This window comes from Setaria viridis, chromosome 1, assembly GCF_005286985.2.
Source record: "Setaria viridis chromosome 1, Setaria_viridis_v4.0, whole genome shotgun sequence".
Lineage (NCBI taxonomy): Eukaryota > Viridiplantae > Streptophyta > Magnoliopsida > Poales > Poaceae > Setaria > Setaria viridis.
The window spans coordinates 5938678-5962251 of NC_048263.2; the positions used below are offsets into that span (position 1 = coordinate 5938678).

General features: G+C 47.7%; 4 protein-coding genes and 1 long non-coding RNA gene across 7 annotated transcripts; 2 read left to right on the top strand and 3 right to left on the bottom strand.

Moving 5' to 3' along the window:
• Positions 1 to 1789: 1789 nt before the first annotated feature.
• On the bottom strand, positions 1790 to 6750 carry LOC117860009 (4-coumarate--CoA ligase 3). The gene is made up of 6 exons (XM_034743218.2): positions 5904 to 6750; positions 5044 to 5397; positions 4753 to 4951; positions 2455 to 2668; positions 2256 to 2358; positions 1790 to 2153 (listed from the first exon to the last, which is right to left on the bottom strand). The coding sequence occupies exons 1-6, from the start codon at positions 6570 to 6572 to the stop codon at positions 2037 to 2039; spliced, it is 1656 nt and encodes a 551-aa protein (XP_034599109.1). The 5' UTR covers positions 6573 to 6750; the 3' UTR covers positions 1790 to 2036.
• A 4024-nt stretch (positions 6751 to 10774) lies between these two features.
• On the top strand, positions 10775 to 13285 carry LOC117836352 (probable small nuclear ribonucleoprotein F). Its single transcript, XM_034715789.1, has 5 exons — positions 10775 to 10926; positions 12222 to 12309; positions 12412 to 12449; positions 12554 to 12618; positions 12966 to 13285. Exons 1-5 carry the CDS (start codon positions 10921 to 10923, stop codon positions 13027 to 13029), a joined length of 261 nt encoding a protein of 86 aa, XP_034571680.1. The 5' UTR covers positions 10775 to 10920; the 3' UTR covers positions 13030 to 13285.
• On the bottom strand, positions 13253 to 14691 carry LOC117853181 (fasciclin-like arabinogalactan protein 3). The gene is made up of 2 exons (XM_034735555.1): positions 14050 to 14691; positions 13253 to 13297 (listed from the first exon to the last, which is right to left on the bottom strand). The coding sequence occupies exons 1-2, from the start codon at positions 14689 to 14691 to the stop codon at positions 13253 to 13255; spliced, it is 687 nt and encodes a 228-aa protein (XP_034591446.1).
• Positions 14692 to 15501: 810 nt separating this feature from the next.
• On the bottom strand, positions 15502 to 19135 carry LOC140221755 (uncharacterized). 3 transcript variants are annotated; one of them, XR_011897458.1, is made up of 5 exons: positions 18561 to 19135; positions 18404 to 18455; positions 18218 to 18292; positions 16516 to 17164; positions 15502 to 15838 (listed from the first exon to the last, which is right to left on the bottom strand). It is a non-coding gene; the product is annotated as an uncharacterized lncRNA (long non-coding RNA). The 3 variants fall into 3 exon arrangements; XR_011897459.1 differs by having other exon boundaries at positions 16516 to 17160; positions 18218 to 18295; XR_011897457.1 differs by having other exon boundaries at positions 16516 to 17160; positions 18561 to 19133.
• Positions 19136 to 19546: 411 nt separating this feature from the next.
• On the top strand, positions 19547 to 23420 carry LOC117844977 (uncharacterized). Its single transcript, XM_034725848.2, has 8 exons — positions 19547 to 19838; positions 20555 to 20604; positions 20764 to 20876; positions 21463 to 21742; positions 22308 to 22413; positions 22522 to 22594; positions 22734 to 23015; positions 23119 to 23420. Exons 1-8 carry the CDS (start codon positions 19658 to 19660, stop codon positions 23144 to 23146), a joined length of 1113 nt encoding a protein of 370 aa, XP_034581739.1. The 5' UTR covers positions 19547 to 19657; the 3' UTR covers positions 23147 to 23420.
• Positions 23421 to 23574: the final 154 nt, after the last annotated feature.

Genomic DNA, 23574 nt, shown 5'->3' on the forward strand with positions numbered 1-23574 from the left:
TCGGATCGGGTGGAGATGGGGGCTCTGGAGAAATTTGAATTTGGGGGCACGAGGTCGGTAGGAGGGGGGAGACGGGGGACGCTCTGGCGAAATTTGAATTTGGGGAAAAGAGGAGATGCACAAGCGCGACGATGCCCTTGTGTTTGGATGGGATGTATATTGGTTATATATGTGGGCGTCTGGCTAGCTTTGGAGGTCTGAGCTAGCCGCTGGGTGGGCTACTCGGGTCACTTGGGCTTTAGACTGGCCCAGCAGCTACCCAACCATCATCATCGTCTTTTTATTTTTTCCAATTATTGAGATTCAACTTTTTCTAAAAAAAATATATATTAAGATACAACTAATTTAAATTCGAATTTAAAGGTAAAAAATTAGAGTCAAATAAAAAGACCATTAGTGGAGATGGGCTCATGGGCATCCATCCTGCTTGAACCGCATTGCGGTAGGCCCTACAACCAAAGTACCCAACTATCACCTTCACAAGTACAGTATACTGTATACGTAACTTTGCATAAACCCACTGGCGGACCCAAGGCCCGGCGAGGCTGGCCAGGCTCCATCTGTGCGCCAGTGATGATCCAATGAGAGAGAGGTTCTCCGGGCAAAAAAAATACAGTGGGCCATTTGGCTGTCCAACTCAAACACGTAGAGCTGGAGATATCGACCACACGGGAAGCCTCCCTTTGCGACAGCTTTTCGTCATGCATGCATGGGGGCATCAGGCGAGCATGCTAGACTGCTAGCTGCGGCCGGGAGCTCGGCGGCGTCGACGCTCTGATCTTGAGCGCGTGCGCAGGTTCCAAATAATTGATCATTTAATTCTCTGGTTCTCAAATCTCAAGCTCGGCCAAGGTGGTAACTAAATAATTGAATTTTGATTTGTTATACTTGATTGATGGATAATTGAATAATCACTTATCCAGTAGTGCTGTATTTACTTATTATCCATGGTTTGATATATTAATGCGACCGGAATATAGGGGTGGGGGGAGAAGAAAATGATTTCTCATATAAGAAATCATGTCCATGCGAGAAACAAGAAAGGAGGAGGAGAGGGAAAGAAGAGAGAAGGTTACCTTCTACATCCAAAACATCATGATCTACGAACCCCTTTTTTTGCATTTGCTATCTTCCCTTTAAATGTTTGATTCAAGAGTGAAAGAAATTTAGCGAAAAAACAAGTCTAGGGGAGACTATAGATTTCAAACACGAGGGATTACAAGAACTTGGTCCAAGAAAGGGAGAAAAATGACATTAGAATAAGGTGAAACCGTATGTCCATCTTGATCAGAAGGGGGTTTAATTAAGTCGGTAAGAGCAAGGTATGATGAACGAATTTCATTTCTTTAAGTTGTATTTATTACATATTTCAAGTAGAATATGCTTTTTTTTGCTCTTGCATTACATCAAGCAAATAGTTGCATTTAAATTATATTATTCTCTTATTTAGGTTGTATTATTATCATTAATCACAAAAAGAGATGGTAAGGAAAATTGATCTAGCAAGACCATAGTGATTTGTATGATGGGCCCGCCTAGCGAGTGGTGGAGGTGAATCCACCATCAAGACTTCATCAAAACCGTCATCGGAGTCGATCTCCACTCTCCAGAGAATGGTTGGTGCTGGGGAGGAGCGGGCGCCCGGCGCTAATATAATGGCGGCGGCGGGTTGGGCCGGGCACGGAATGGCAATGACGGACTACACAGCACCGCCGGCGGCCCGGGCAACGGACGGCCTCCAGCTATGGTCAGGTGGAGGAAGCCGCGCCCGATTCGAGACAATTGAAACTTGGTATACATTACTGTATTGCCGTAATCAGCCTTGTTCTTTTTGGTCAAAAACAGTATAGATACATCTATATATATCGTTTATGAACATTACACAAACAGGGCCAACCAACAAACAAACTAAAACCTCCTTTTTGGCAACATGTTTCCACAGGATTGCGTGCCCCTCCTGCTTCCATTTCGCGAAGAAGAATGGTACCCACCTACTGCATGGCTTTTTTTTAGCAACTGAAAAGGTGTGTATGGCCTCAGTGGACGGCAGCGGCGAGCCTTGCTCTCAAGTCCTTCCGTAGGATCTTGCCGGAAGGGTTCTTGGGGATGAAGTCGGTGAAGAAGACCTTGTGGATCTTCTTGTAGAACACCACCTGCAGCGCAGCATTGTGTGAGATTTCAGTCATGAGGTCCAACAGCTCTGGCTTTTGTTCAGTTCAATTGGAAACATAGGAAGAACATGGTACTGCTTTTACCTCCTTGGCAACAAATTGCTTGATCTCATCCTCGGTGAGTTCAGACCCTTCTGTCCGCACGATGAAGGCGACCGGGATTTCACCAGCGAGATCATCCTTCATTCTGATAGAACATATCGGGAAAATTTTCAGAATTCAGCCCATGAATTTGGCAGCACATAGTGCTGGTTCCACCTGAACACATCGATCGTCAACTTACGATACGACGGCGGCGTCCTTGATCTCCGGGTGCGTGATGAGGAGTGCCTCAAGCTCGGCCGGCGGCACCTGGAACCCCTTGTACTTGATGATCTCCTTCAGCCTGTCGACGATGAAGATCTCGTCGTCGTCGTCGACGTAGCCGATGTCCCCGGTGTGCAGCCAGCCGTCCTTGTCGATGGTGTTCTTCGTCGACTCCGGGTCGTTCAGGTAACCTGAATGAGTCGACATCACATCACAGGAATAGTCAGCTTGAAAGAACCTTTATCACTGGAGCTCTGAGCGATAGAACAGATTCGGTAAATGGCAGAAACTGCCAGGCAATTCAGAGGTGGAGAGAAAGCAAGACATCGCCGGAAAGATTCTGTGTCGCTACCACATTCCATCGAAGCTATGGTTCGGTTTGGTCAGACAGGCTGTTCAGGAGAGAAAAAGTTCAGAATCGACTTGTCTGAACTGTGACGCAAACCAATGTTTGCTCACCCAACCGGACCTTTCTCTGAATCGCGTGATGGATCACCAAACATTGTTTGCTACCGTTTTGAGGTTGAAGCCATAGCGAGGTACGCACCATTTCTTTTTCTGATTGGTCTGCAAGTTGTTGGACCGCTCGACGTCGGAGGAGACAGGAGAGAACGGCCATGACTCTGCACCAGACGCGATGCGATGCCGTCCTCGCACTCGAACGTTAAGTACCAACTAGGCAACTAATCATGTATTCATAACTTCATGATTAGGTAGACCAAGAACCTAACCGGCTGCCGTTTGAAAAGTTGAGAAGAAAAGTTTCCCGGAAAAGAAAAGGAAAGAGAGTTGAGGAGAAAAGCTACTCTGCATCGATCTGTCCTCAACTACTGGTTCCTGAAGCCAGGGCCAGAGTCTGAGACCAGCCGCATTGGACATTGTCACATTGGCTGGCTCCTGATGTCACGCTCAACGCACGCCGCACTTTGGCTTGGTCGTTGGTCCACCACCATTCGTGACCGACGTGAAACCTTCACAACCCACCATGGCCATCTCTCCCCAAAGTTTGACTTCCCTACTGCTAGTGCTACTGCTCATCAATGGCGTTGCTGGCCGGACTTCCTTCATCAACCCCATGTGGAGTGGCGGCGGCGGTGGTGGGCCACATGCTTTCCCCGAAGAAAAGAAAAATGGCCCATTTGGATTTGGGAGTTGGATTCCCCGCGATCGTGCCCATGCATGGCCACGATGATGTGCTACTTGGCGGTGTGCCAGCTATCGCGAAACGTTAATGCGCGCGCGCGCAGCCCGCCGCGCCAACTACCCCACGCGGCGGCTGGGCCTGTTTGGCAACCAGGTGTTAAAAGTTTAACACCCGTCACATCGGATGTTTGGATGCTAATTAGGAGTATTAAACATAGGCTAATTACAAAACTAATTGCACAAATGGAGTGTAATTCGCGAGACGAATCTATTAAGCCTAATTAGTCCATGATTTAACAATGTGGTGCTACAGTAACCATTTGCTAATGATGGATTAATTAGGCTTAATAGATTCGTCTCGCAAATTAGCACAGGGTTCTGCAATTAGTTTTATAATTAGCTCATATTTAGTTCTTCTAATTAGCATCCGAACATCCGATGTGACACTGTTAAAGTTTAACACCTCGTATCCAAACACCCCCTAATGCGAAACGTGGTGGGGTGGAGGCAGGAATCCTCCGCCCCACCAAACCAATCATTAGGATTGGGACTCCACCAACCCAACTAGCGACTAGCGAGCGTGAACACGACCAAGGCACGCCGCGGAGTTTTTCCTCTCTCTTTTCCGGCGAGTGCGTGCCGTGGGCCAGGACCTGAAGCTTGCAACGGCGAATTCACATGGAACTGGTCAACAAGATTTTCCTATGGGCCCCTACTAGACTAATGAATCATCCAAGTGCCCCACCCGCAATTTAAATGGGCGAGTTGCAAGAGTGTCTTTTTTGGGTGATTGTCGCGTGGCCCAATCGCAGAGACCAAACGAATTAGTTGCAATACTACCAGCATTGTAGGAAGTTTGTCCTCATCACACCAAGCTGTGCGTGCCTACTTTTCTCTTCTCCCCAAGGTCCAAGGACTCGTGCTCCACTACTTAAGCAAAGGCACCGGGGCCCAGCGCACGTGGGCCCACGTGACGGTTCCGATGCCGTGATCTCAAGTGCCAGGTCAGCGTCAGGAGGTGCCAACTAGGACGGTAACGGCACGAGGTGAACTGAAGCTTGAAAGAACCAGAGGATATGTGCAAAATGTAAGTAAAAGGGCGACGGCTGAGCTCGGGGCGGGGCGCACGCACCTTTCATGATCTGCTCCCCGCGGATTAAGATCTCGCCGGGCTGGTTCCGGCCGAGGGCCGCGCCGGTGTCGGGGTCGACGATCTTGAGCTCCGCGTTCCGCACCACCGTGCCGCACGACCCGGACTTCACCTGGAACGGCTCCTTGGCGAACGCCAGGCACATCGCCAGCACCGGCCCGGCCTCCGTCATCCCGTACCCCTGTCGAATGAAACAGAGACTCATCAGTAACTGGCAAAGCAAAGTTCCATTCATTCATATGCACAGAAAGAACGAGATGGGCATCTACCAACCTGGCCGAGCACGGCGTTGGGGATCTTGGCCATGAACGCGTCCTGGAGGTCCTTGCCCATGGGGGCGGCGCCGGACATGACCATGCGGATGGATGCGAGGTCGTCGGCGGTGACGCGGGGGCTCTTGGCGATCTCGACCACGATGGGGGGCACGAAGGGCGCGATGGTGATCCTGTGGCGGCGCACCAGGTCGACGAGCGCGCCCAGGTCGAACTTGCGCATGATCACGATGGCGGAGCCCGCCCGGAGCCCCGCCAGGAGCACCGAGTTGAGCGAGTAGATGTGGAACAGCGGCAGCAGGCACAGCAGCACGTCGTCCTTGCTGAAGTACAGGTTCGGGTTCTCGCCGTCAACCTTCATTCATCATCACACGAAAAAAGAGCCCATCGATCAGTTACCAATTCGGCATTCAGAAAGAAATTCAGCATTCAGAAAGCAATCGCAGACGGCAACTCCATCAGAAAGTTCAGAAGAACAATGGTTTGGCGCCAAAGGATCGTCGAGGCACGAATCTCGGCGCAGTTGACTGGTTGTTCGGTGGGGGTGTGGTGGGTCGCACCGTGGGTGCTGGCGCGCAAGCCAACAGATTGACGAAGCGCCGGGCGTAGAACGCCGGATGAATCCAGGCCATTATTTATGAGCCGGCCTACCCTTCTGACACCCAAACTTGTCGGGGCCTGGCGACGCGGGAACGAATGTTCCTTCGGCCATGCTGCCTGACAGGTGGGTCCAGCTGCCCCCACATGGACGCGGATGTCACCCTGTCGGCGGCGGAGCAAGCGGCGGCAAGCAAAGCTCTGCCGGGCCACCGACAGGAAGAGAGGGAAAGAGAGAGGTGGGGGGTCGAATGGATGGCGCACCTGCTGCGCGACGCTGGTGATGAGGCTGCGGTGGGTGAGCATGACGCCCTTGGGGAGCCCGGTGGTGCCGGAGGAGTAGGGCAGCGCGACGACGTCGTCGGGGTGGACGTCGGCGTCGGCCTCCAGCTCCTCGGCGCCGATCACCTCGGCGAACTCCACGCATCCCTCGAACCTCCCGTCGACGGTGACGACGGGGATGCCCCGCTCCGCCGCGAACCCGCGAACCTTCTCCACGGCGCAGGCCTCGGTGACGATGAGCCTGGCGCCCGCCGCCTCCGCCTGGCGGTGGATCTCGTGCGGGGTGTAGAACGGGTTCGCCGTCGTGGTGGCGGCGCCCAGCCGCGCCGCGCCGAGGAACGAGAAGGCGAACTCGGGGCAGTTGCGGAGCAGGTTCATGACCACGTCGCCCTTGCCCACGCCCATCCGTCGGAGCCCCGACGCGGCGCGCCGCGTCAGGGACTCCACCTCCGCGTAGGTGTAGGACGCGCCGGTCTGCCCGTCGATCAGGCAGGGGCGCGCCGCCACCTCCCCCATCTTGCCGAAGCAGTAGGCCTGCAGCGACTGGCTGTTGTTGATCTCGATGTCCGGCAGCTTCGACCGGAACACCACCGGCTTCTCCTCCGACACCGGCACCGACACCGCCGCCGCCGACTCGTCCATGGAACCCATCTCTCCGGCGACCGAGCTCTCTCTCCGATGAACTAGCCTTTCAATCGGGTAGGTGACGCTGTGCTACGGGCGATTGATCGAACGATAGGAAGGAGACGATGGCTGCTGGTGGTGCTCTACTGCTCTGCTAGCTCGCCGGGGCTCGACTCGATCGATCCTCCTGAAGGGCAGAGGACCGGCAGGTGGAGGATTATATACGAGCAGGGGAGGTCAGGGGAGTTGGGGAGTTGGTGAGTGGGGCCCCGTGGGGGATGACGGGTGGGGGCCGGGTGGAAGTGGGAGAGCGGTGGGGGGTGAGGTAGGAGCCTAGGAGGAGCAGGGAGGGAGCTACGGGGTTGGTGAGAGGGAGAGTGGCTGGAGCTGTGGTTCGTTGACTGGGACGGGGGCGCCACGTCAACGTCGTTTACCAACCCCATTAGCAGCGGCGGTGTGGTGGCTTTTACGGAATCGTCCTCCCCGCGACACCAGACGAGGCTGCAATGGTCTCTGCCTCTCTCGATGCGTTCTCATTCCTGCGCGCTGGGGTTGGTGATGGCCATCATCTTTTTGAGGATGTGCTCAAGTTTTCTTGGTAAGAAACTGCGACGGCGTATTGCACTTTTCCCATTGTCTCCGCTCTCCGGGTCTGCGAAGCATATTTTCCTGTTATGGCAGTATGGCACCACCCACCGTCCAGTGCTATTCTTGCTGCGACTCTGTTTGCATGGTCTACTGCAAACGGCCCTATCTTTTCCGGTCAGGTTTTGCCTAATGTAACAATGCAGAAAGTGAAATTCGGAGGAATGTTCGCATCGTTGGTAACTTGTATGTTCAGTGAATCCACTGGTCTCTTTTTAGCAGGACATGATGTAGTACTTCACCTCCGAAATAATCTATTTCCACTTAGGCAAGTTGTACATCTAGTATGACATTGCAACAGTTAATCCTGAATAGAAGTAGCGTGTTTGATTTTGAGAGATAGAACAATCCATCTCATCCAATTCTATCGGGCATTGCCACCCATCTCATCATTCACGGGGAATTTCATCACCAACCAAAAATTCATTGAATTTGGTTTTTATTATGTAATAGAATCTATGTACTAGTCTGAACTTCTTTCTTCTCTTGAATTATATGCCAGCGCTCCTACCGTTTAAGTTAAAAAAAATCATTGAATGGAATCATGACAGGGCATCCTATCATGCGTTCTAATATGTCAAAAGCAAGCATTTCATAAACACGCGATAAATCCTCCCTCCATCCCAAATTGTAAGTCGTTCCAAGAATCTTGGAGAGCCAAAGTATCTCAAGTTTGACCAAATTTATATGATAATATAATAATATTTATGATGTCAACTAAGTATCGTTAGATTCTTCATCAATTGTATTTTCATAGTATACATATTTGATGTCATAAATTTTTATAATTTTCTCTATAATTTTGTTTAAACTTGAGATGCTTTGACTACTCAAGATTCTTGGAATAACTTTGCAATTTAGAGGGCCTGTTTCCGTCGCAAGCTGTGACAGGCTCCTGAGTCGTTTTATAGAGCCATTTGTGCTGAGACAGTGCCACCTAAACCTCAAGGGCAGGCCAGTCATTTCGCCCCCCTACTATGGATGAACCGCTCCAAACGCCAGACCCGGCCCAGCGGGTTCACCTACCACGGACCGGAGCATCCCTGCAAACCTTTTTGCTGAGTTCGGTTGGACCGGGACGACTCGAAGTGACGTCACGCCGACGCAAGACAGGCAGCACGACTGCACGAGGAGCCCGGACGCGGACGGGGGGCAGCAGGCCGGTGCGGTGCGGTGCGCCGCGCCAGAGCGCGCCTGTTACCCTGCCTTGTGGGTCCCGGCGGCGAGTGCGGTACCCAGATGGGGAAACCGGAAAGGCAGCGGGCGGGCGTAGTGGGCGGATGGGCGGTTGGGGTGTGGTGTGTTGCCATGTTGGTGTTGGTGGAAAGCTGGTCCAGGTCCAATCCCGGCCGTCCAAGTCCGACAAAGCTGTGCGTGCGTCCAAGTGCAAACCACGGCGACGCGGACGCACGGTGGGTTGTTGGGCGGGCCCGGGTGCCCAAGGCCCTTTCCGACCTCTCCGTATACGTTAACCGTATCTTGGCACGCTGTAGCAATCGACGGCCACGAGGTCGTTGGCTCCTACGTACGTACGGGCGCAGTTGGTGCGGGAGAACCTGTAGCGCTGCTGCCTTCTCTGTCGCCATTCACATTGACGCAGGTAGCATAAAAATTAAGCCTTTTATCAGGCCATCATTTGGCACATGTTGCCTTCCTAAGGTTTGGTGAACGTGCGCGCGATGCAAATGCAGCGGGGGGCAGGTGCGCATGACAACGATCATGAGCTTGCGTTGGACGACGAATCGGAAACAATGATGGATACTACTAGTGTGCCTTGTAAAATGTATAATCCGTACTCTAATATTGCGAAACCTTCCAGCAGGTCGCATGGACCCCTCCAGCATTTCCTGGCTGTCCACGCTCGCCACCGGAGAATGAGGAGACGAGACGGCGCAGCCGCCCGCGCGCGCGCAAGCCTGGAGAACGAACCCTCCCTCTCCCCCTCGGTCCGTCGCGCCACCTAACACGCCGGAGTCGCGTCGCTCAATCATGCGGGTTAATCATGGCCTAAACACATTAGCTTGACACTTGACTCCTTCAAACGGTTCTATAATCTGCCCCGCGTCCTCACGAGCTCCTTTCTGCTCGGCGAGTTCCACTGTCCCCGAGTTTAAAATGGTTGGGCACAACCGAGAAGACAAAAAAAATCACGCACCCTTTTTTGTTTTTTAAGAACCAATCGGCAACGTTGTTCACGGCGTCGTTCGATTATTTCTTATGGAGCATGTATGTGGCTGACAGCGTGGCGTGCGCGCGCGACGAGATTAAGGGGCGTGGATCGCATGCTCGACGGGGGTCTCCGTCCCTTTTTATCTGTCGTTCGGGAAGCGTGCTTGCGAGGGAGCGACAGTTATTATGGGACAGAAGGAGTATTTAGCAGCCATAGCATCTGCCTCGCTGATCTCTTCCGCGTCCCCCCCCCCCCGCTAGCACACAGACGACAGAAGCTAGTAGCATTGTAGTAGCACGGATTAACTAGCCACATTTAGCAGCCATCAAGTCCAAGCATCACTGTTGTCCGTTGTGTTGAGACACGTCAGGCCTCGTTCGTTTCACCGGGATTGGATTCCAGCTAGAATTACTTCCAGGTCCGGTTTGAGTGATTCCACCCGTGTCACTCAATCCGGCTAGGATTCATTCCAGGGGTGAGGAGGTATGGTTTCAATCCGGGCCATCTAATGTAGAAGTATTCCAATCCAGGCCGGTTTTCGTTCCAGGTCAGATTAAAACGAACAACACTTTCAATGCAAGTCTGGTTTCAAACCGGGCCACTTCAAACCACCCGGAATGGACCTCATTCCGGACCAATCCGGTGAAAACGAACGAGGTCTCAGTCGTTTGTTCACCACCCGGCAAAAGTCCTCCGAAACCATCGCCCGACGCATCCGTCCGTCTTCAGTCGTCTGCACGTTGGCGTAGGCACGGCATAAGCCGCTGCCGATAAGTTCGCGTCGTTTAAATTAGCGTGGCAGAGCAAACACTGGGGTGCTTCAAAGCCAAGGCTAGCAATCCTAGTATATGCACCTGTCGACTGTCGTTGCTGGAGCAAATTTCACGGAGGCCTGACAGCTACGTGTACGATAAAATAACGCGCTGCAGTGTAATCTTGTGTTTGCCCTATGTGCGAAGGATTTTGTTTTCCATGCCAACCAGCCTTGACAGGAGTTGAAAGTTTTTTTTATCTATCTGCCACCTACTTAATGCTGTTTTTTTCCTTCTGATTTAGAAGAACGTCTCTCTCTTTGCTGGTGTGAGCTGTGCAAAAGACAACCGCTGAGCAGCTTTGGGTTAGACGAAAGTGATGGTGAAAATTTGGTTGTGATAGTCGACTATTCGGCCGATCAATCCTTTATCAAACAAGTTATTATGTCAGCAGCGACAGAACATCTTTACTCCGTCTTTATGAGGCAGTGGTTACGTGTTTTCCTTGGAGAAGGGATTTCCTCCCGTTTTTTAAGAGGAGGACGGGATTTTTATAGGGGGGGAAAAAAATCAAGAGTCAAGATCGACCAATGGCAATACTAACAATAAGGCCCGTTAAGATGCTAAGCTGGCGAAGGCCCATGAGGCCCAGCCCACCAAGCTTTCTGTTGGCGGTTCTTCCCTAGTCCCCTCTAAACCCCGCCGCTTCGGCTTTCCCCTACTCTAATCCCGACCGCCGCGCTAGCTACTCTCCGTTTCGCCCTCGCCTCGACCTCACGCCTGCGGCGGCCGCTGCTCGTCTGCTCCGATGGCGGTAAGCTCCCCTAGCTTTCCCCGGCTCGCTCTCGACCCCTCTTTCTAGGCGGTTTGCATACTAGATCTGTTCGCACTTCTGATTAGTCGTCGTGTGATTTGGCGTCGTCGACTATTCTCGTACCCGGATAGTTTGAGGTTATGCGCGCGATGTTTGTGTAGGTGTCGCGTATGGGGTGTTTGGGAGTATCGTGTGGCTGAAGTGCGGAGGACGTTGAGGGTGGAGATACCTAGGTTGAATTCCTGGAAGTTAGATACGAGATAGGTGAGGCCTAGGGTTTGGGATATTTGAAGCAATCAGCTGTTGAATTTGGATGTGGGGAAATTGTTGAAGAATAATTTGATGGTGCACCAGTATAGGCACCAGAAGTTCAGAGATTATGAAGGGAGGTTAATTTTTACCTGAATCTTGTAATGCTGGAATGCCCTCATCTTTGGAACTCATTGGGATATAATGAGTTCCCTCGCATGAATTGGGGGTTCCTTCTCTCTGCCATTGTTTCTGTACTCTGCGTGTAGCCAATATCCTGGGTTGTGTTCTGGATGGATTTTTCCTGTCTTGCCTCACCACCGAACTGTTGTATCCATATAGCCAATGCACCTGCTAGTCTTGTTATGGATGCCACGGCTTCTGATATTTGTCTTCTTTACCTATCAGAAGTTGAGCCCAGTCGTTTCATCTTTGCCAGTCTGGTTCTGGTATCACGTTTGCAATTGTCTCTGCTAGCTTAGTCCCAAGGTGCATTCGTATTTGTCTGCAAGTGTGCACATACATAGTTGATTACTGTTTTGTACTACTTCAGTTAATGAATTTAATTGTGATCTAACATCAGGTGAAAAGCATCAATTCCTAATGAGCTTGGCAGGGTGTATGCTGCTAAGCTCAATTTCAAGTCTTGTAGCTGCAGAATAAATTTGAAAAACACTAAGATAATCATCTAGATAAGAAAATGGCTGCATCTGATTTATTTGTTGACCTGTTTATATATCTTTGCCATGGTAGTTAACTTTTTGTGGATGATTAGTCTGATATCAATTAAGGCTGAGCCGTTCGGTTTGTCATGCAGGCCTAACGTTTTGATCTTTTTAATGCACCAGACTCATGTGGTGCCTTGTAGTAAAATGTCATGCTTCCATTACCATTCCATAATGGAAAGATATCATTTAGTTGACCCATGGAATTCACTAATGAACTAAGAAGTCCAATGAATGCAATGATTTTTTTATATATATTTGCCTGCCACAATGACTCATGATATTTTGGTACACTTACTAAGGGATTCTTGCTTTGTGCAGACTGTGCCAGTTAACCCAAAACCTTTCTTGAACAACCTGACAGGGAAGCCTGTAATTGTCAAACTTAAGTGGGGTATGGAGTACAAAGGTATTCAGTTTGTTTCAGTTTTCAACGGTTACAATTTTTTATTTTCTAGATACTGTGCCTACCCTTAACCATACTTATAAGCCTTTATTTTTACATTCTCAGGTTATCTTGTTTCTGTGGACTCTTATATGAACCTTCAGGTACTATTAGATATACCATTTGTTGTTCTTTTTAAAAAAATATTATCTATTGAATATGAAGCGACATGCAAAATTTATTACTACTTTTTCTCTACTGCATGCAGCTTGCTAACACAGAGGAGTACATTGATGGGCAATTCTCTGGAAACCTGGGAGAGATTTTGATCCGGTAGCCTTTTTTATCCTTGTTTCGACCCTGTGCCAAGTAGTGTTGCCTTGTAAATTGAGAAAACCCAGCAAAAGCTTGCATGATGTCACCCTCTTGCTCTAATCTGACTATGCTAATGGTAGTATGGATCCGCAGAAGTTACATTTCAAGGAAAGCTAGGGGTCCTTAAAAACCATAATGTCTTTGAACTTTTTAGAACTGGGATGTTGGGTCAAATAGTTGGGAATCTGGGATGCATCTTCATGTCCAGTCTTTTGCTTCTGTTATTTGATCAAACTAAGCTCTTTCGCATTATTGCATATTCAGTTGGCTCTCGTATGATTCATTTATGCTTGTTCAATCTACAGGTGCAACAATGTTATGTACCTCCGAGGTGTTCCAGAGGATGCGGAGATAGAGGATGCGGAGTGAGAAGACTTGAACCATGTTTAGATCGATTGATGTAATATGATTCTGACGTGTTTGGGTGTGCTGGTGACAACCTATTCTACCGAACCCTAGCTTTGAGCTTTATGAGTGATGAAGCATGCCATTCTGCTTTCAGTTAAGACTGCACTTTCATTCTGCTGAGTGTTTCAACTGAAATCTAGGACTAGAGATGATGTTCAGACTAATTTCAGTTCCTGTCATTCTGCTAAATGTGGGAAGTATCAGATTTCTTGACCAATTCCTCTTTTGCCTGCCAAATGAAATTATCTGAATGTGAGATTGCACAAATCATCGCTAGCCAGATTAATATATGTTCCTAGCCCTGTCATCAGATTAATTGAAATCTGCATGTTGCAGTTCATAGCAAAGTAGCTACAAACTACTGTTGTTCACTCGTTCTGCTGAATTTGCAAGTATGAGATTTGAACTTTCCTTGCTAACTAAAATTATCTGGGTCTTGAACAAGTCAACCATATTAATCCAGTGAATGTGGAAGTATCAGATATGGACTTGAACAAGATTATCCCTAACCAAATAAGGCAAAACAATCGGCTTTGTTGGATACTTCGATCATATGAAATGAAAATTGCATGTTGCAGATTATAGCACACTGGCTACACGACGAAATCAAAATGATGAAATTGGTCTAACTAGTTTATCCAAGCATACCCGATTACCTGAATCACTGCCGTCTATCTGTTGCAAACTTGCAATCTACCCTATTTACAAATGCAAATGCAGCCATGTCGCGATCCCGAGCGCCACGACGACCCCACTCCCCCAGCTCGCCGCGTTGTGTCCGGCGGCGACCGATGGTGGTAGCTTCGCCGCCATGCCACCGTGCCCGCTAGGGATCGGAATGACTCCTGTCTCCACTGGCACCGGCGAGGGATTATCTACGAGGTTTGGCGTCGGCACAGGCTTGATCGGGCTCGGGACCAGCGGGCCGGACCCAACGGGCGGCGGCGCCTGGGGTCCGGGCGCCGGCGCCGGCGACGGTGCCTGGCCCGGCGGCGCCACCATGTGCCTGCTCGCCCTCGGCGGGAACGCCCGCGGGACCCTGATGCCCGGCGGGATGACGAAGCCGCTCACCTGCAGCACGGCGACGCTGTACGGTTGCGCGGCGACCTGCCTCTCGACAATGGCGTTCCGGCGCCCCACGGTCGCCGCGGAGGTGATGATCGTGCCGCGGCCGCCGTCCCCGGAGCAGACGCGGAGGAACCCCACGCCGCGCGGTGGCGCGCGCAGAGCCTGCAGCAGCGTGGTGACCACGGTCCCGTCGCCACCGCGGCCCCGCCGCAGCGCGCCGAGCCTGGGCTCGTCGACGTAGTCGAGCACGACGTGGAGCGCGAGGAGGTCCGCCAGCAGCGACCGCGGGACGCGCGGCATGCCGCCGAACGCCGCGGCGACGGCGGTGTTGTTGGGGGCCAGAACGGTGACCTTGTCGCGGCCGCGGATGGCGAGCGCGACGCTGGTCTCGGTGAGCATGGCGCTGAAGGTGCTGAACTCCGGGAAGCCGGCGAGGATCTTGGTGATGTCGATGGCGCCCGCACCCGCGCCGAAGCCGGCGCCGAGGCTGCGCGGCGCGGGGAGGAGGACGGCGAGCGTGGCGAGGAGCAACGGCAGCTTGCTGGTGGGCGCCATGCGGCCGCGCGGGAGAGCACAGAGCACGCAGATTCGCGGAAGCAGTGGAGGTTCAGGCAACTGGCAACTGAGCTCGGTCGGCATATATAGCGTGTATGTGAGGTGATCGAAGCAGGTTGAGGTGGCGGGAAGGGAGTGAAGCGAGGCGTCTGGTCAGTTGGGTGGCTGACCAGTTCATGCACTGGACACGGATCAGAAAAAAGGGCCTGGAGCGTGTAATCTGTGGCTGATGTCTTGTGGCATGACCGCGTGACAATACAGACATGCCTGACCAAATTTTTGGCATTGACCGGACATGCATGCGTCTGTTTGGCTTAACGGCTTAACGCCTACTTTTGGCGAGCCAATCTCTGAATGGCTCCAGCTGTTGATTTTCTTGCTAATTCTGGGCGAAACTCAGGGCGGCCAAATCCTCCGCCAAATATTTGGCAGGACGAGCAGGGGCAAAATCCAAACAGCCCCACAGTTCCATTTTCTGAATCTAAGGGTAGGGGCCTTGAGAATCCATTGTAATCTTAGCAGACAACATCTCTAACTGGGTTTTTTTGGGAATGTCAGAATTTTTCTAAATCTAAAGTGCAACTAGTGATTGGCACACGGCCCTGCGCGCGTTTCTGTATGCGATTTCATGCTGTGTCATCTAAGTAGTAGTAAAAATGGATAGGAAATTGATGAAACCATATAGATGATTACAGGGTGAACCATATTAGGTGATCACAGGGCAGCACATACAATACATATAACATTGTTCATGATATAACTGATCACGATGTGTTGAATTCAGCATGATGTAACTGATCACACGGTTAATGGTAGCACAATATGTAGAGATCACCACATATATAACGTATATAGTGCATTGCTTTGGGTACTCTAATACCGACGGGGACAGTTTGTGGATAGGCATATATGTTCTATAATATTGTAAACTGAGTCTATTGTTCATGGGGAAAGAAATAGTCATCCCAGATTCTTGTAAACATATCAGAAGTGCATGGTGTCAAGGCAGCTTTTCTAACAATACATCGAAAGGAGAGAGGAAAAGATGCCAATCTGGTTCGATCCATTGCCATTCTCTATCATCCAAATAGCAACTGAACTTGAACGACACTCAAATCTCCTATACCCTGCTTCTCTGTTGAACAGCCTACATAAAAGATGAACATTGTACAGATAAGGTCCTCAAATGTACCTTTTCTATTTCCCCTTTTTCCTGAACTCCATGCACTGTAGGCATTGACAAAGCATAATCTTTGCAAATGAAAAAAGGTAAGAGTATAAATGCAGGAATGAAAATTATACTTAAATCTGTTTTATATTTTAATTAAATTATGTCTGCAACAAAATGTATGAACCTTCAAGCAAAAGAAAACCCAGTGAAGGTTTAAATTTTATTGGATTTGCTTGATTACAGATAAGAGATAACATATGGACAGATTTTTACCCAAGTGCAGAAGGCACGGAAGCTTTGAATTTTTTAGGAGTGAGTGACATGCATGACCAGATAGCTGCTGTTCATAGAACCAAAAGCATACTAACTTTTAGATGCTTAACTCATTTGCAATTCTATCCAACCAAATTGACAATAGAAAACATCCCAGATATAGTTGAGTGTGAATAACTTGAATTTGTAGAGGAGAAAGGTATCCTTTTTCAGTGCGAAATATGGACCTAACATAGAAAATGGTTGGAGATACATCCATTATTTCCCTTCTATCTTTGCACAGCTGAAGTATTAAGAAAGTCCACGTTGAATTTGAAAGAGAGCAACTCACTATTCAAACAGGAATCATCTTAGATCTTTAGCCAGGAAAAATAAGTTACCTTAGTCAAGGCATCCCCAATTTTTATCAGCTGAAGTTTTATATAGCTTCAATCAGACATGTGGCCTGCACATCAATTTCAAACAATAAAAAATGTTATAAAGGTTTCAGTGGTTTAAAATTATTTGACATGTAATTGTCAGAATATTAAAAGGGGAATTAGCCATTCTAGAATTTTAAACAGTCATTTACATGTAAATAGGGAATGTGTTAATGGATGAAGAAGAAATGATTGAGGAGGAGGCCATGAATATACAAGGGCGTCAAGGTTATCTGATGGACTGGAGACGTAGTAGCCATACAATTCACTTTAAATGCACAATTCTTCAGTCACCCAGCAGGAAAGTTGCAGAGATTAAAGCGGCGCACCAGACACAACGACGGATTCAGCAGATAGTGGACTGCATCTAGCTAACAAAAAAAATCAATTGACCAAGAAACAAGAAACATTAAGAACCCGATGCAGATGCACATGAATCCGCGTTTTTTTCTGCTACTCAAAAAGTAGGGTTAAGATACTCCTTAAGGAAAAGTAGGGTAGAAGTATGAAAAAACAAACCATACATGTGACTACTACCATGTCAACATGTTTTTCCACAGGATTTTTCTTCTTCAGAAATTGCCATCATTAATCCAAGCTGTGCGCCTGTCTTGCACATGACAAACATAAAAGTGGGTAAACAATAAGACACCACCATCAAAAAGTCATCCAAGATCCCTTCAGAAAATAACATTAATGTTGTGACATGAGCAGAAGTCTATCTTTAATTTGGTAACCTACTAATATGAAACTGAAATAATTGATACATTTTCTGTAAAATTTTAGAAAAAGGAAAGCATGATCCAAAATTAACAACAGAATTTTTTTCTAGAACAAATTAACAACATAATTTTTTTCTAGAACAAATTAACAACAGAATTAGGAAGAGTATTTTTGCCGTAGATAATAATGCTTAGCAGATGTTTTAGAAAACAAATGGCATGTGCACAGAAGAGAAATGGAAATTACAAGCGAGAGATTACAATAACATTATCATAGTTCATATTCTTCTCATATCAGCATTATTTTTCTTCGTTCCTTTGCCAAAAACAATTGTATACATGCTAGAAAATCCAGAGGTCAATAAAACATATAGCGTATCTTAATCAACCTATGAGGCAAATCTGCAAAATAAATAAATGCTCTCTGTATGTTCTAGTACAATCAAGGAGGCTGACTATAAACTGGAAAAAAAATTTACACCTAGTCAATTGGTACAGAGCCTTAAGAAGTTGCAGAGGAAATTTGAAAGAATGAGAGGAGTACAAAAGGATTTTTCACCGTGCAATCAAACCATGATTAATAAATATAGACATCATGTCATAACTTTCATAGCTTCGCAGATGAAAACAGTTATGTACTGGTAGTCTCCATTGGTAAAGCATAAATAATGAGAAGTCATCTATTTGGAACACATAAACAAATACCAGGCTAAGGTCAACTATTGTGAACCATGGACTTCCTAGAGAACTGCTTCATAAAGAATCATAGCGCATCACATATCTGTGCACTGAGCGCATAACCGTATAGTGATAATTGCACATGGCAAAGCTAGAGTGTAGCAACGGAAAAATATATCTCCACATCCCAACCGCACAACAATATAGGACCATGGAGTCAAATGCAAGAATAAGCACTACAAGGAGGCAACTGATAATCTTACCAAGATATTGCGATCAAATCTTCACAGGGAGTCTGGACCTTGAGCACAAAGCAAAAGATCATAGCCAAATAAAACCTGCTAACCAATATTGGGTACAATCAGACAAGGGGTAGCAAAGGAAAACGTGAAACGTAGAGATGCAGCAGCAACCGTAATGTAAAGATGACGAAATGCTGCACCACTCACCAGCTGTTCAATCTCAATCAGGACGAGCAGGACTCCTCCCACGAACATGTCACTGCATGAATGCAAATAGTCAAATGAAACAAAGCGTGTTAGTGCTAAAATTCAGGCTGTAAATCAGAGCAGGGAATTGTGTCAGAAAATTTGCAAGTATCCTGACCTGCATAAGAAATACTGGGCAACACCAGAGGAAGAGAGAAAAGAAGGAAAAGGAAAACACAAATCTTGCCCACCAGACCAGGGATGGGGGAAGAGAAACAAATTGATTCACGAGAAAAGTATTCCCAAATTCATTCAACTTGGTAAGGGGGCAACCACATTAGGAGAGATGAAATCGACGAAGGAAAGGAAATCCCCAGATCAGCAACCGGTAGAAACAATCTCCAATACCAAAATCCGAACCACCATGGAGCGGAGGAGCGCCACAAATGGAACCAGGCAAGGAGGGGAGGTGAAGGAAAACCAGCGCTGAAACCCAAAATCCTAGCTACCATGGAATGGAGAAGCGCTACAAATCGAACGAGGCAAGCAGGGGAAGGGGAGGAAACCAGCTCCGAAACTCGAGCAGCGCGGCGAGGGAAGGGAAGCAGGCGTGGACGACGGCCGAGCAGGGATGGCGCGCATAGGCGATGTCTGGTCAGGCGTAGTTTTTTTTTCCTTCTTTTCCTCACGAGGTCGAGAGGTTCCGTTACTGGATGTTTCACGAGGAGGCCACGAGCTATTTTTGCAGCAGCTGAGCGATGGCGTTACGGAAGAAAGGAACGCCGTAAAAGTTTAATCGTACGGTGAAAATCTTTTTTACTACCGTAGACATCGCGATTACCCTTGCAGGTTGCCGCGTTTGTTATATTCTAATGAGATGTGTAAAAGTCATGTGTTTCAGATACGGCTACCTTTATAGCTAGGCATATGGTCTTTTTTTTTTCCTGTTACCTGCTTGTACGGCTACCTGATACATCATCCCTATCATGTTTTTTTTTTTGAGATAACATCATCACTATCATGTGATTCAGACACGTGGTATGCTACAACTAATACGTGTTCCCTCGAGGAAGGCGTAATTCGTGGACCAACGACATGTGGGCCCCACGTGAGGATGTGGAGTACGCCTTCAGGAGGGGAAAGCACCCCGCGCGTAAACCGCCTTGGAGCCTAGCGGTTGCTCGGCGGAGAATTCAAAATTCTCCCATTTCGGCACCGCAACCGCACGTCCGCACCCCAGCACGCCCACTTGTCTCCCCGCGTCTCTGCGCGCCCATGGCCGCCTCCGCCGAGGGCGATCCCTCGCCGCCGCCTCGCGGGTGGCTCTCCGGCCTCGTCTCCGGCGCCGGCCGCCTCCTCGCCGCCGTCCTCGACCCGGAGTCCTCCGCCTCCGACACCACGTCCTCCTCCCCGGAGTCGTCGCAGTCGCCGCCGCGCCGCGCCCTCGCCGCTGCTGGTACTCACTCCCCCTTTCTCCCCCAACCCAAATTCCAAATGCCTCGTGAAATGCTTGCGCCGTAATTTCGTGCTGCAGTGTAGGCCGCCCTTGCGCTGCCGGTGCTCAGTGAGGCGCCCGCGTCGGCGCTGCGATCATCCCTATCCGTGTACGCTCGTGTGGCGTCATCGATTAGTGGACATGTTGGTGTGGGTGCTGCCGTTACCCGGCAACAGAGCGCAGTTGGGGGAAGTAGGAGCTTGATGTGATTAACTCGTAATTGTGTAGTGAGCAATGAAGTCGATTTAGCGTGAAAATAGATAGGGAATCGGGTGCTTGAGGGGTTCGGTTCAATATCTAGAACGCTAGGTTCTCTGCCCGGATAACATTTGCGTGTATACTGATCGGGAGAACCTTTGTATTGATGTTAATGAATTTTAAGTCGTTTTGGTTTTCTAGAAAGACATAACGTATATCTAGGTGCCTAAAAAAGCCAAAATGAATTACAATTTGGAATGGAGGAAGTATGTGTTAGGCAGGGCTTTATTCAGAACTTCAACGCTAAGGGAATGGTGTAGATGATCATCTTGCTGTTATGAATGTGTACTGCAAATCTGATCATCACCAGTTCCATGACATTGTCAATTCATTGTCATTGTATACGTTGACTAGCTTTGCAAAAGTTGCTTTCTCAATGATTTAGTGAGTTCCTGATTTGTATTTTTCTTATCAAACAGATGACGGTACTGGGATGTGCGTTGCTTCTGACAGTTATCAGTTAAACTTGGTAAATTGGTTACTTTTGAGAACAGTTATCAGTTATAAATTGTTTTCTTTGCATTTTGGTAGTATTGAAACAAGTAGTTCTCTTTAAGCATGGAAGTGATAAATTGGTCACTTTTGAGAAATTTGTACCATCAAGCTAAGTGCTTTCTTATGTTTGTAGAGTGGAAAGGAGATCGTTTTGAAAGATTCTGGCAATGGATCCTTTGCAGTTGTCTCAAAAATAGACCCAAAAGAAGCTGTAAAGCAGTTGCTTATGCAGGATACTTACTCACGGTATATCCTGTTTCCTTGAATTGTTTATCTTAAATCTTAAGATGTGCAACCTTGTAATCTTGTCTCTTTTGATGTTTAAATTTATATGCTAAAAAAATGTGAGTTTCATTTTCACTGTGTCTTAGTACTTCGTCAGTTTATGTACAGTCTCCATTTGGTAACTGATTTTTTTTAGAAATGAAAAGCTGACAAGTTTATGACACCAAAATTCAAGAATGTTGTCCCATTGTTATATTCTTAAGATCTTGCAGCATGAAAAGCATGTCATCGAGACATTGACACAAAGATCTGAAACACCCTTCTACTGATTATTTATAGAGCCACTTTGCTGAATAAGCACTTAGTTTCTTTACTGTCTTCTGTTCGTAACTGACATTTTCTGCAAGTGAAAAGCTGACAGGTCTGTGACAAAAAAATTCAAGACTGTTGTCCCATTGTTTTCTCCTTAGGATATGGCAGAAAGAAAACCAGAATTCATTGACACAAAGATCTGAAACATGCTGTTCTACTAGTTATTTATATATAGCCAATTCTTGAATAGATTGGACCAGGATGTTTGACTTCTGACCTGTATTTTTAATGCTAGGTCGGAATGTGATGAATTAATAAAAATTATTCAAGAGCGGATGGTAGATTCAGACCCAGGTGTAGATGCACCTGAAATTGTTCTTCCCATTGCATGGCATGCTAGCACTCAGCAACACCCTGTAGCATACTCTTCAAGTCCAAACACCTCTCTCCTGGCAGCATCGGGTATTCCTGATTATACTCCAGTGTTTGACAATACCGTTGAGGAGGAATGGCTGAAGAGAAGTTCAACTACTACCAAAGGCCTTTGCACCAAGAATCGTGACAGGAGTCAGCCTGTGAGTCTTCTTATCTTGAGGAATTATAACTAGGTCTGGTGACCATACCTATCTGAATTCAATAGTTATGTGTCTTCATTATACTTATATGTGCCTGGTCGATACATCGAAGTAAAATATGTTTCTAACTAGTTTCAATGCTGCAAACACAAAATATGCCATATTGCTTAGGTTTCTGGGCTGTTACTAATTTGTTGCTTTCTCAGTATAAATTTTGTTTTGGTGTAATAACTTCTGACAGTAGCTGTAGTTTTGTGCAATTTTAAGGACCTTGGTAGTGGGACTAAACAGTTTTCTTTCTTGTTGGTGGCATGTCTAACATATTGGATTGAGTAGACATTGCTGCATCTTGTTTGTTTACCGCGTCCTCAAATCTGGAATTATGCAAACAGTTCTGTGCTGTTGTAAGGACCTTCTGTTGATGCATTGTTGTCAGCTCAAGTAAATTGTTTACTACCTTGTTGATGTCATGCCTATACATTTCAGGCAGAGTAGATACTTTCCTACTGTGTGTTCGATCTTGAAGTACCCAAACATAATGTCACAATCCATTATCCATACGCAGCTGCAGGCCATGAAACGAAGTTATTCTAGCACAGGAGCTGCTTTTGAAGAGTCTCGAAGAGTCAGGCTAAAGCGAAATGATTGCAGCACTTCAGGAAAGAATGACAGTATGTCGCCGTACTTCAGCCACACTAATTCTCTAGTTATGTACTTATGTGAGTATGAGCCTCAAGTGGCTACCTTTTCCTCATCAAATGTTGTTTGTTTATCTCTAGAGTGCACCGTGGGCAATGACTCTTGTTCTGCCTCCAAACTGATGTTTCAAGAAGACATTGAGGGTGCACCCAGGTATCTTGTATGACAGTTCTTTTACTTTCAGATGGCCAATGTTCTGTGGCCGTGGTGGCTAGATACAGCTGCTGGAGGCCTGGAACTTTCAGTAAATAGTTGCTGAATTCTGAAATCTAATACCATCCATCTGGTTCAGCTCATCGATGGGCTTGCAACCAGTGAACAGCTCCAAAAATTTGAAGAGGGGATTCAATTTAGAGAGCAGCATTCCAAGGAATACAAGGTCACCTGCGACTGCCAGCAGAAGTCGTCGCTCGAATGCCAGCAGAAGTCGTCGCTCAAACAATCGCAGCACAGCCAGACCATGGAATGGGCCGCCACAGCCACAGCTGAACAATCCGGCGCCGGCGGGAGTGGAGCCCGACGCGGGCCGCATTCGGGCGAAGAGGCCGGTCGGAAGGCCGAGGAAAGAGCGGAGGTGAGGTGAATCCAACATCCATCCACATTCCCTGTTTGCTTTATGGTTCGAAAAATATTGGGATGTGAAGAGTAACTCCAGTGTGCATTTCTCACCCTTGAAGGTCTCGAAAGCTGAAGAAATACACGTAGGCTACAATATTTTTTTGCAAAGCAAAGTCCAGATTACTGCTACAACAGGTGATTGTTGGTATTGTGTGTATATTTAGTTTAGCCTTAATGTTCTCTGCAGTAGCACATTGGTATATATGGACATATTACACACGCGATGCTCTTCGATCGAGCAGTTCGGCCATGTGTGTGTTGTGTTATGTTAGCTGTGAGGGTTTAAACTTCAAAGGGTTACTATCGTACTTCCTCCATCCCAAATTATTATCCATATACATAGCTCTTACTATGTACCTAAGTCCATGCTAAAGATATATAGCTAAAAGAAACTAAAATGAATAATGAATAGTAATTAATAGAACAGGGAGTACTTTTTTTTTCATCTTCAGCGTGGTATTCAATTCGAGCATGGATGGATACAAAACCGTACTGTTACCATCACTAGAGTAGAT

What these genes read in the sequence shown, in the direction of transcription:
- LOC117836352 (XM_034715789.1), top strand. An exon ending in GTGGGGTATGGAGTACAAAG is followed by an intron (nt 12,310 to 12,411) that starts GTATTCAGTTTG and finishes TTACATTCTCAG; the next exon opens with GTTATCTTGTTTCTGTGGAC. An exon ending in ACTCTTATATGAACCTTCAG is followed by an intron (nt 12,450 to 12,553) that starts GTACTATTAGAT and finishes TACTGCATGCAG; the next exon opens with CTTGCTAACACAGAGGAGTA.
- LOC117860009 (XM_034743218.2), bottom strand. Translation starts at nt 6,572, where the DNA reads ATGGGTTCCATGGACGAGTCGGCGGCGGCGGTGTCGGTGCCGGTGTCG. An exon ending in TCACCAGCGTCGCGCAGCAG is followed by an intron (nt 5,398 to 5,903) that starts GTGCGCCATCCA and finishes TGATGAATGAAG; the next exon opens with GTTGACGGCGAGAACCCGAA. An exon ending in AGCAATTTGTTGCCAAGGAG is followed by an intron (nt 2,154 to 2,255) that starts GTAAAAGCAGTA and finishes GCTGCGCTGCAG; the next exon opens with GTGGTGTTCTACAAGAAGAT.
- LOC117853181 (XM_034735555.1), bottom strand. Translation starts at nt 14,691, where the DNA reads ATGGCGCCCACCAGCAAGCTGCCGTTGCTCCTCGCCACGCTCGCCGTC. An exon ending in TGGTGGCGCCGCCGGGCCAG is followed by an intron (nt 13,298 to 14,049) that starts GCACCGTCGCCG and finishes TTCATTTGGCAG; the next exon opens with GCAAAAGAGGAATTGGTCAA.
- LOC117844977 (XM_034725848.2), top strand. Translation starts at nt 19,658, where the DNA reads ATGGCCGCCTCCGCCGAGGGCGATCCCTCGCCGCCGCCTCGCGGGTGG. An exon ending in ATGCAGGATACTTACTCACG is followed by an intron (nt 20,877 to 21,462) that starts GTATATCCTGTT and finishes TTTTAATGCTAG; the next exon opens with GTCGGAATGTGATGAATTAA. An exon ending in AGGCCGAGGAAAGAGCGGAG is followed by an intron (nt 23,016 to 23,118) that starts GTGAGGTGAATC and finishes TCACCCTTGAAG; the next exon opens with GTCTCGAAAGCTGAAGAAAT.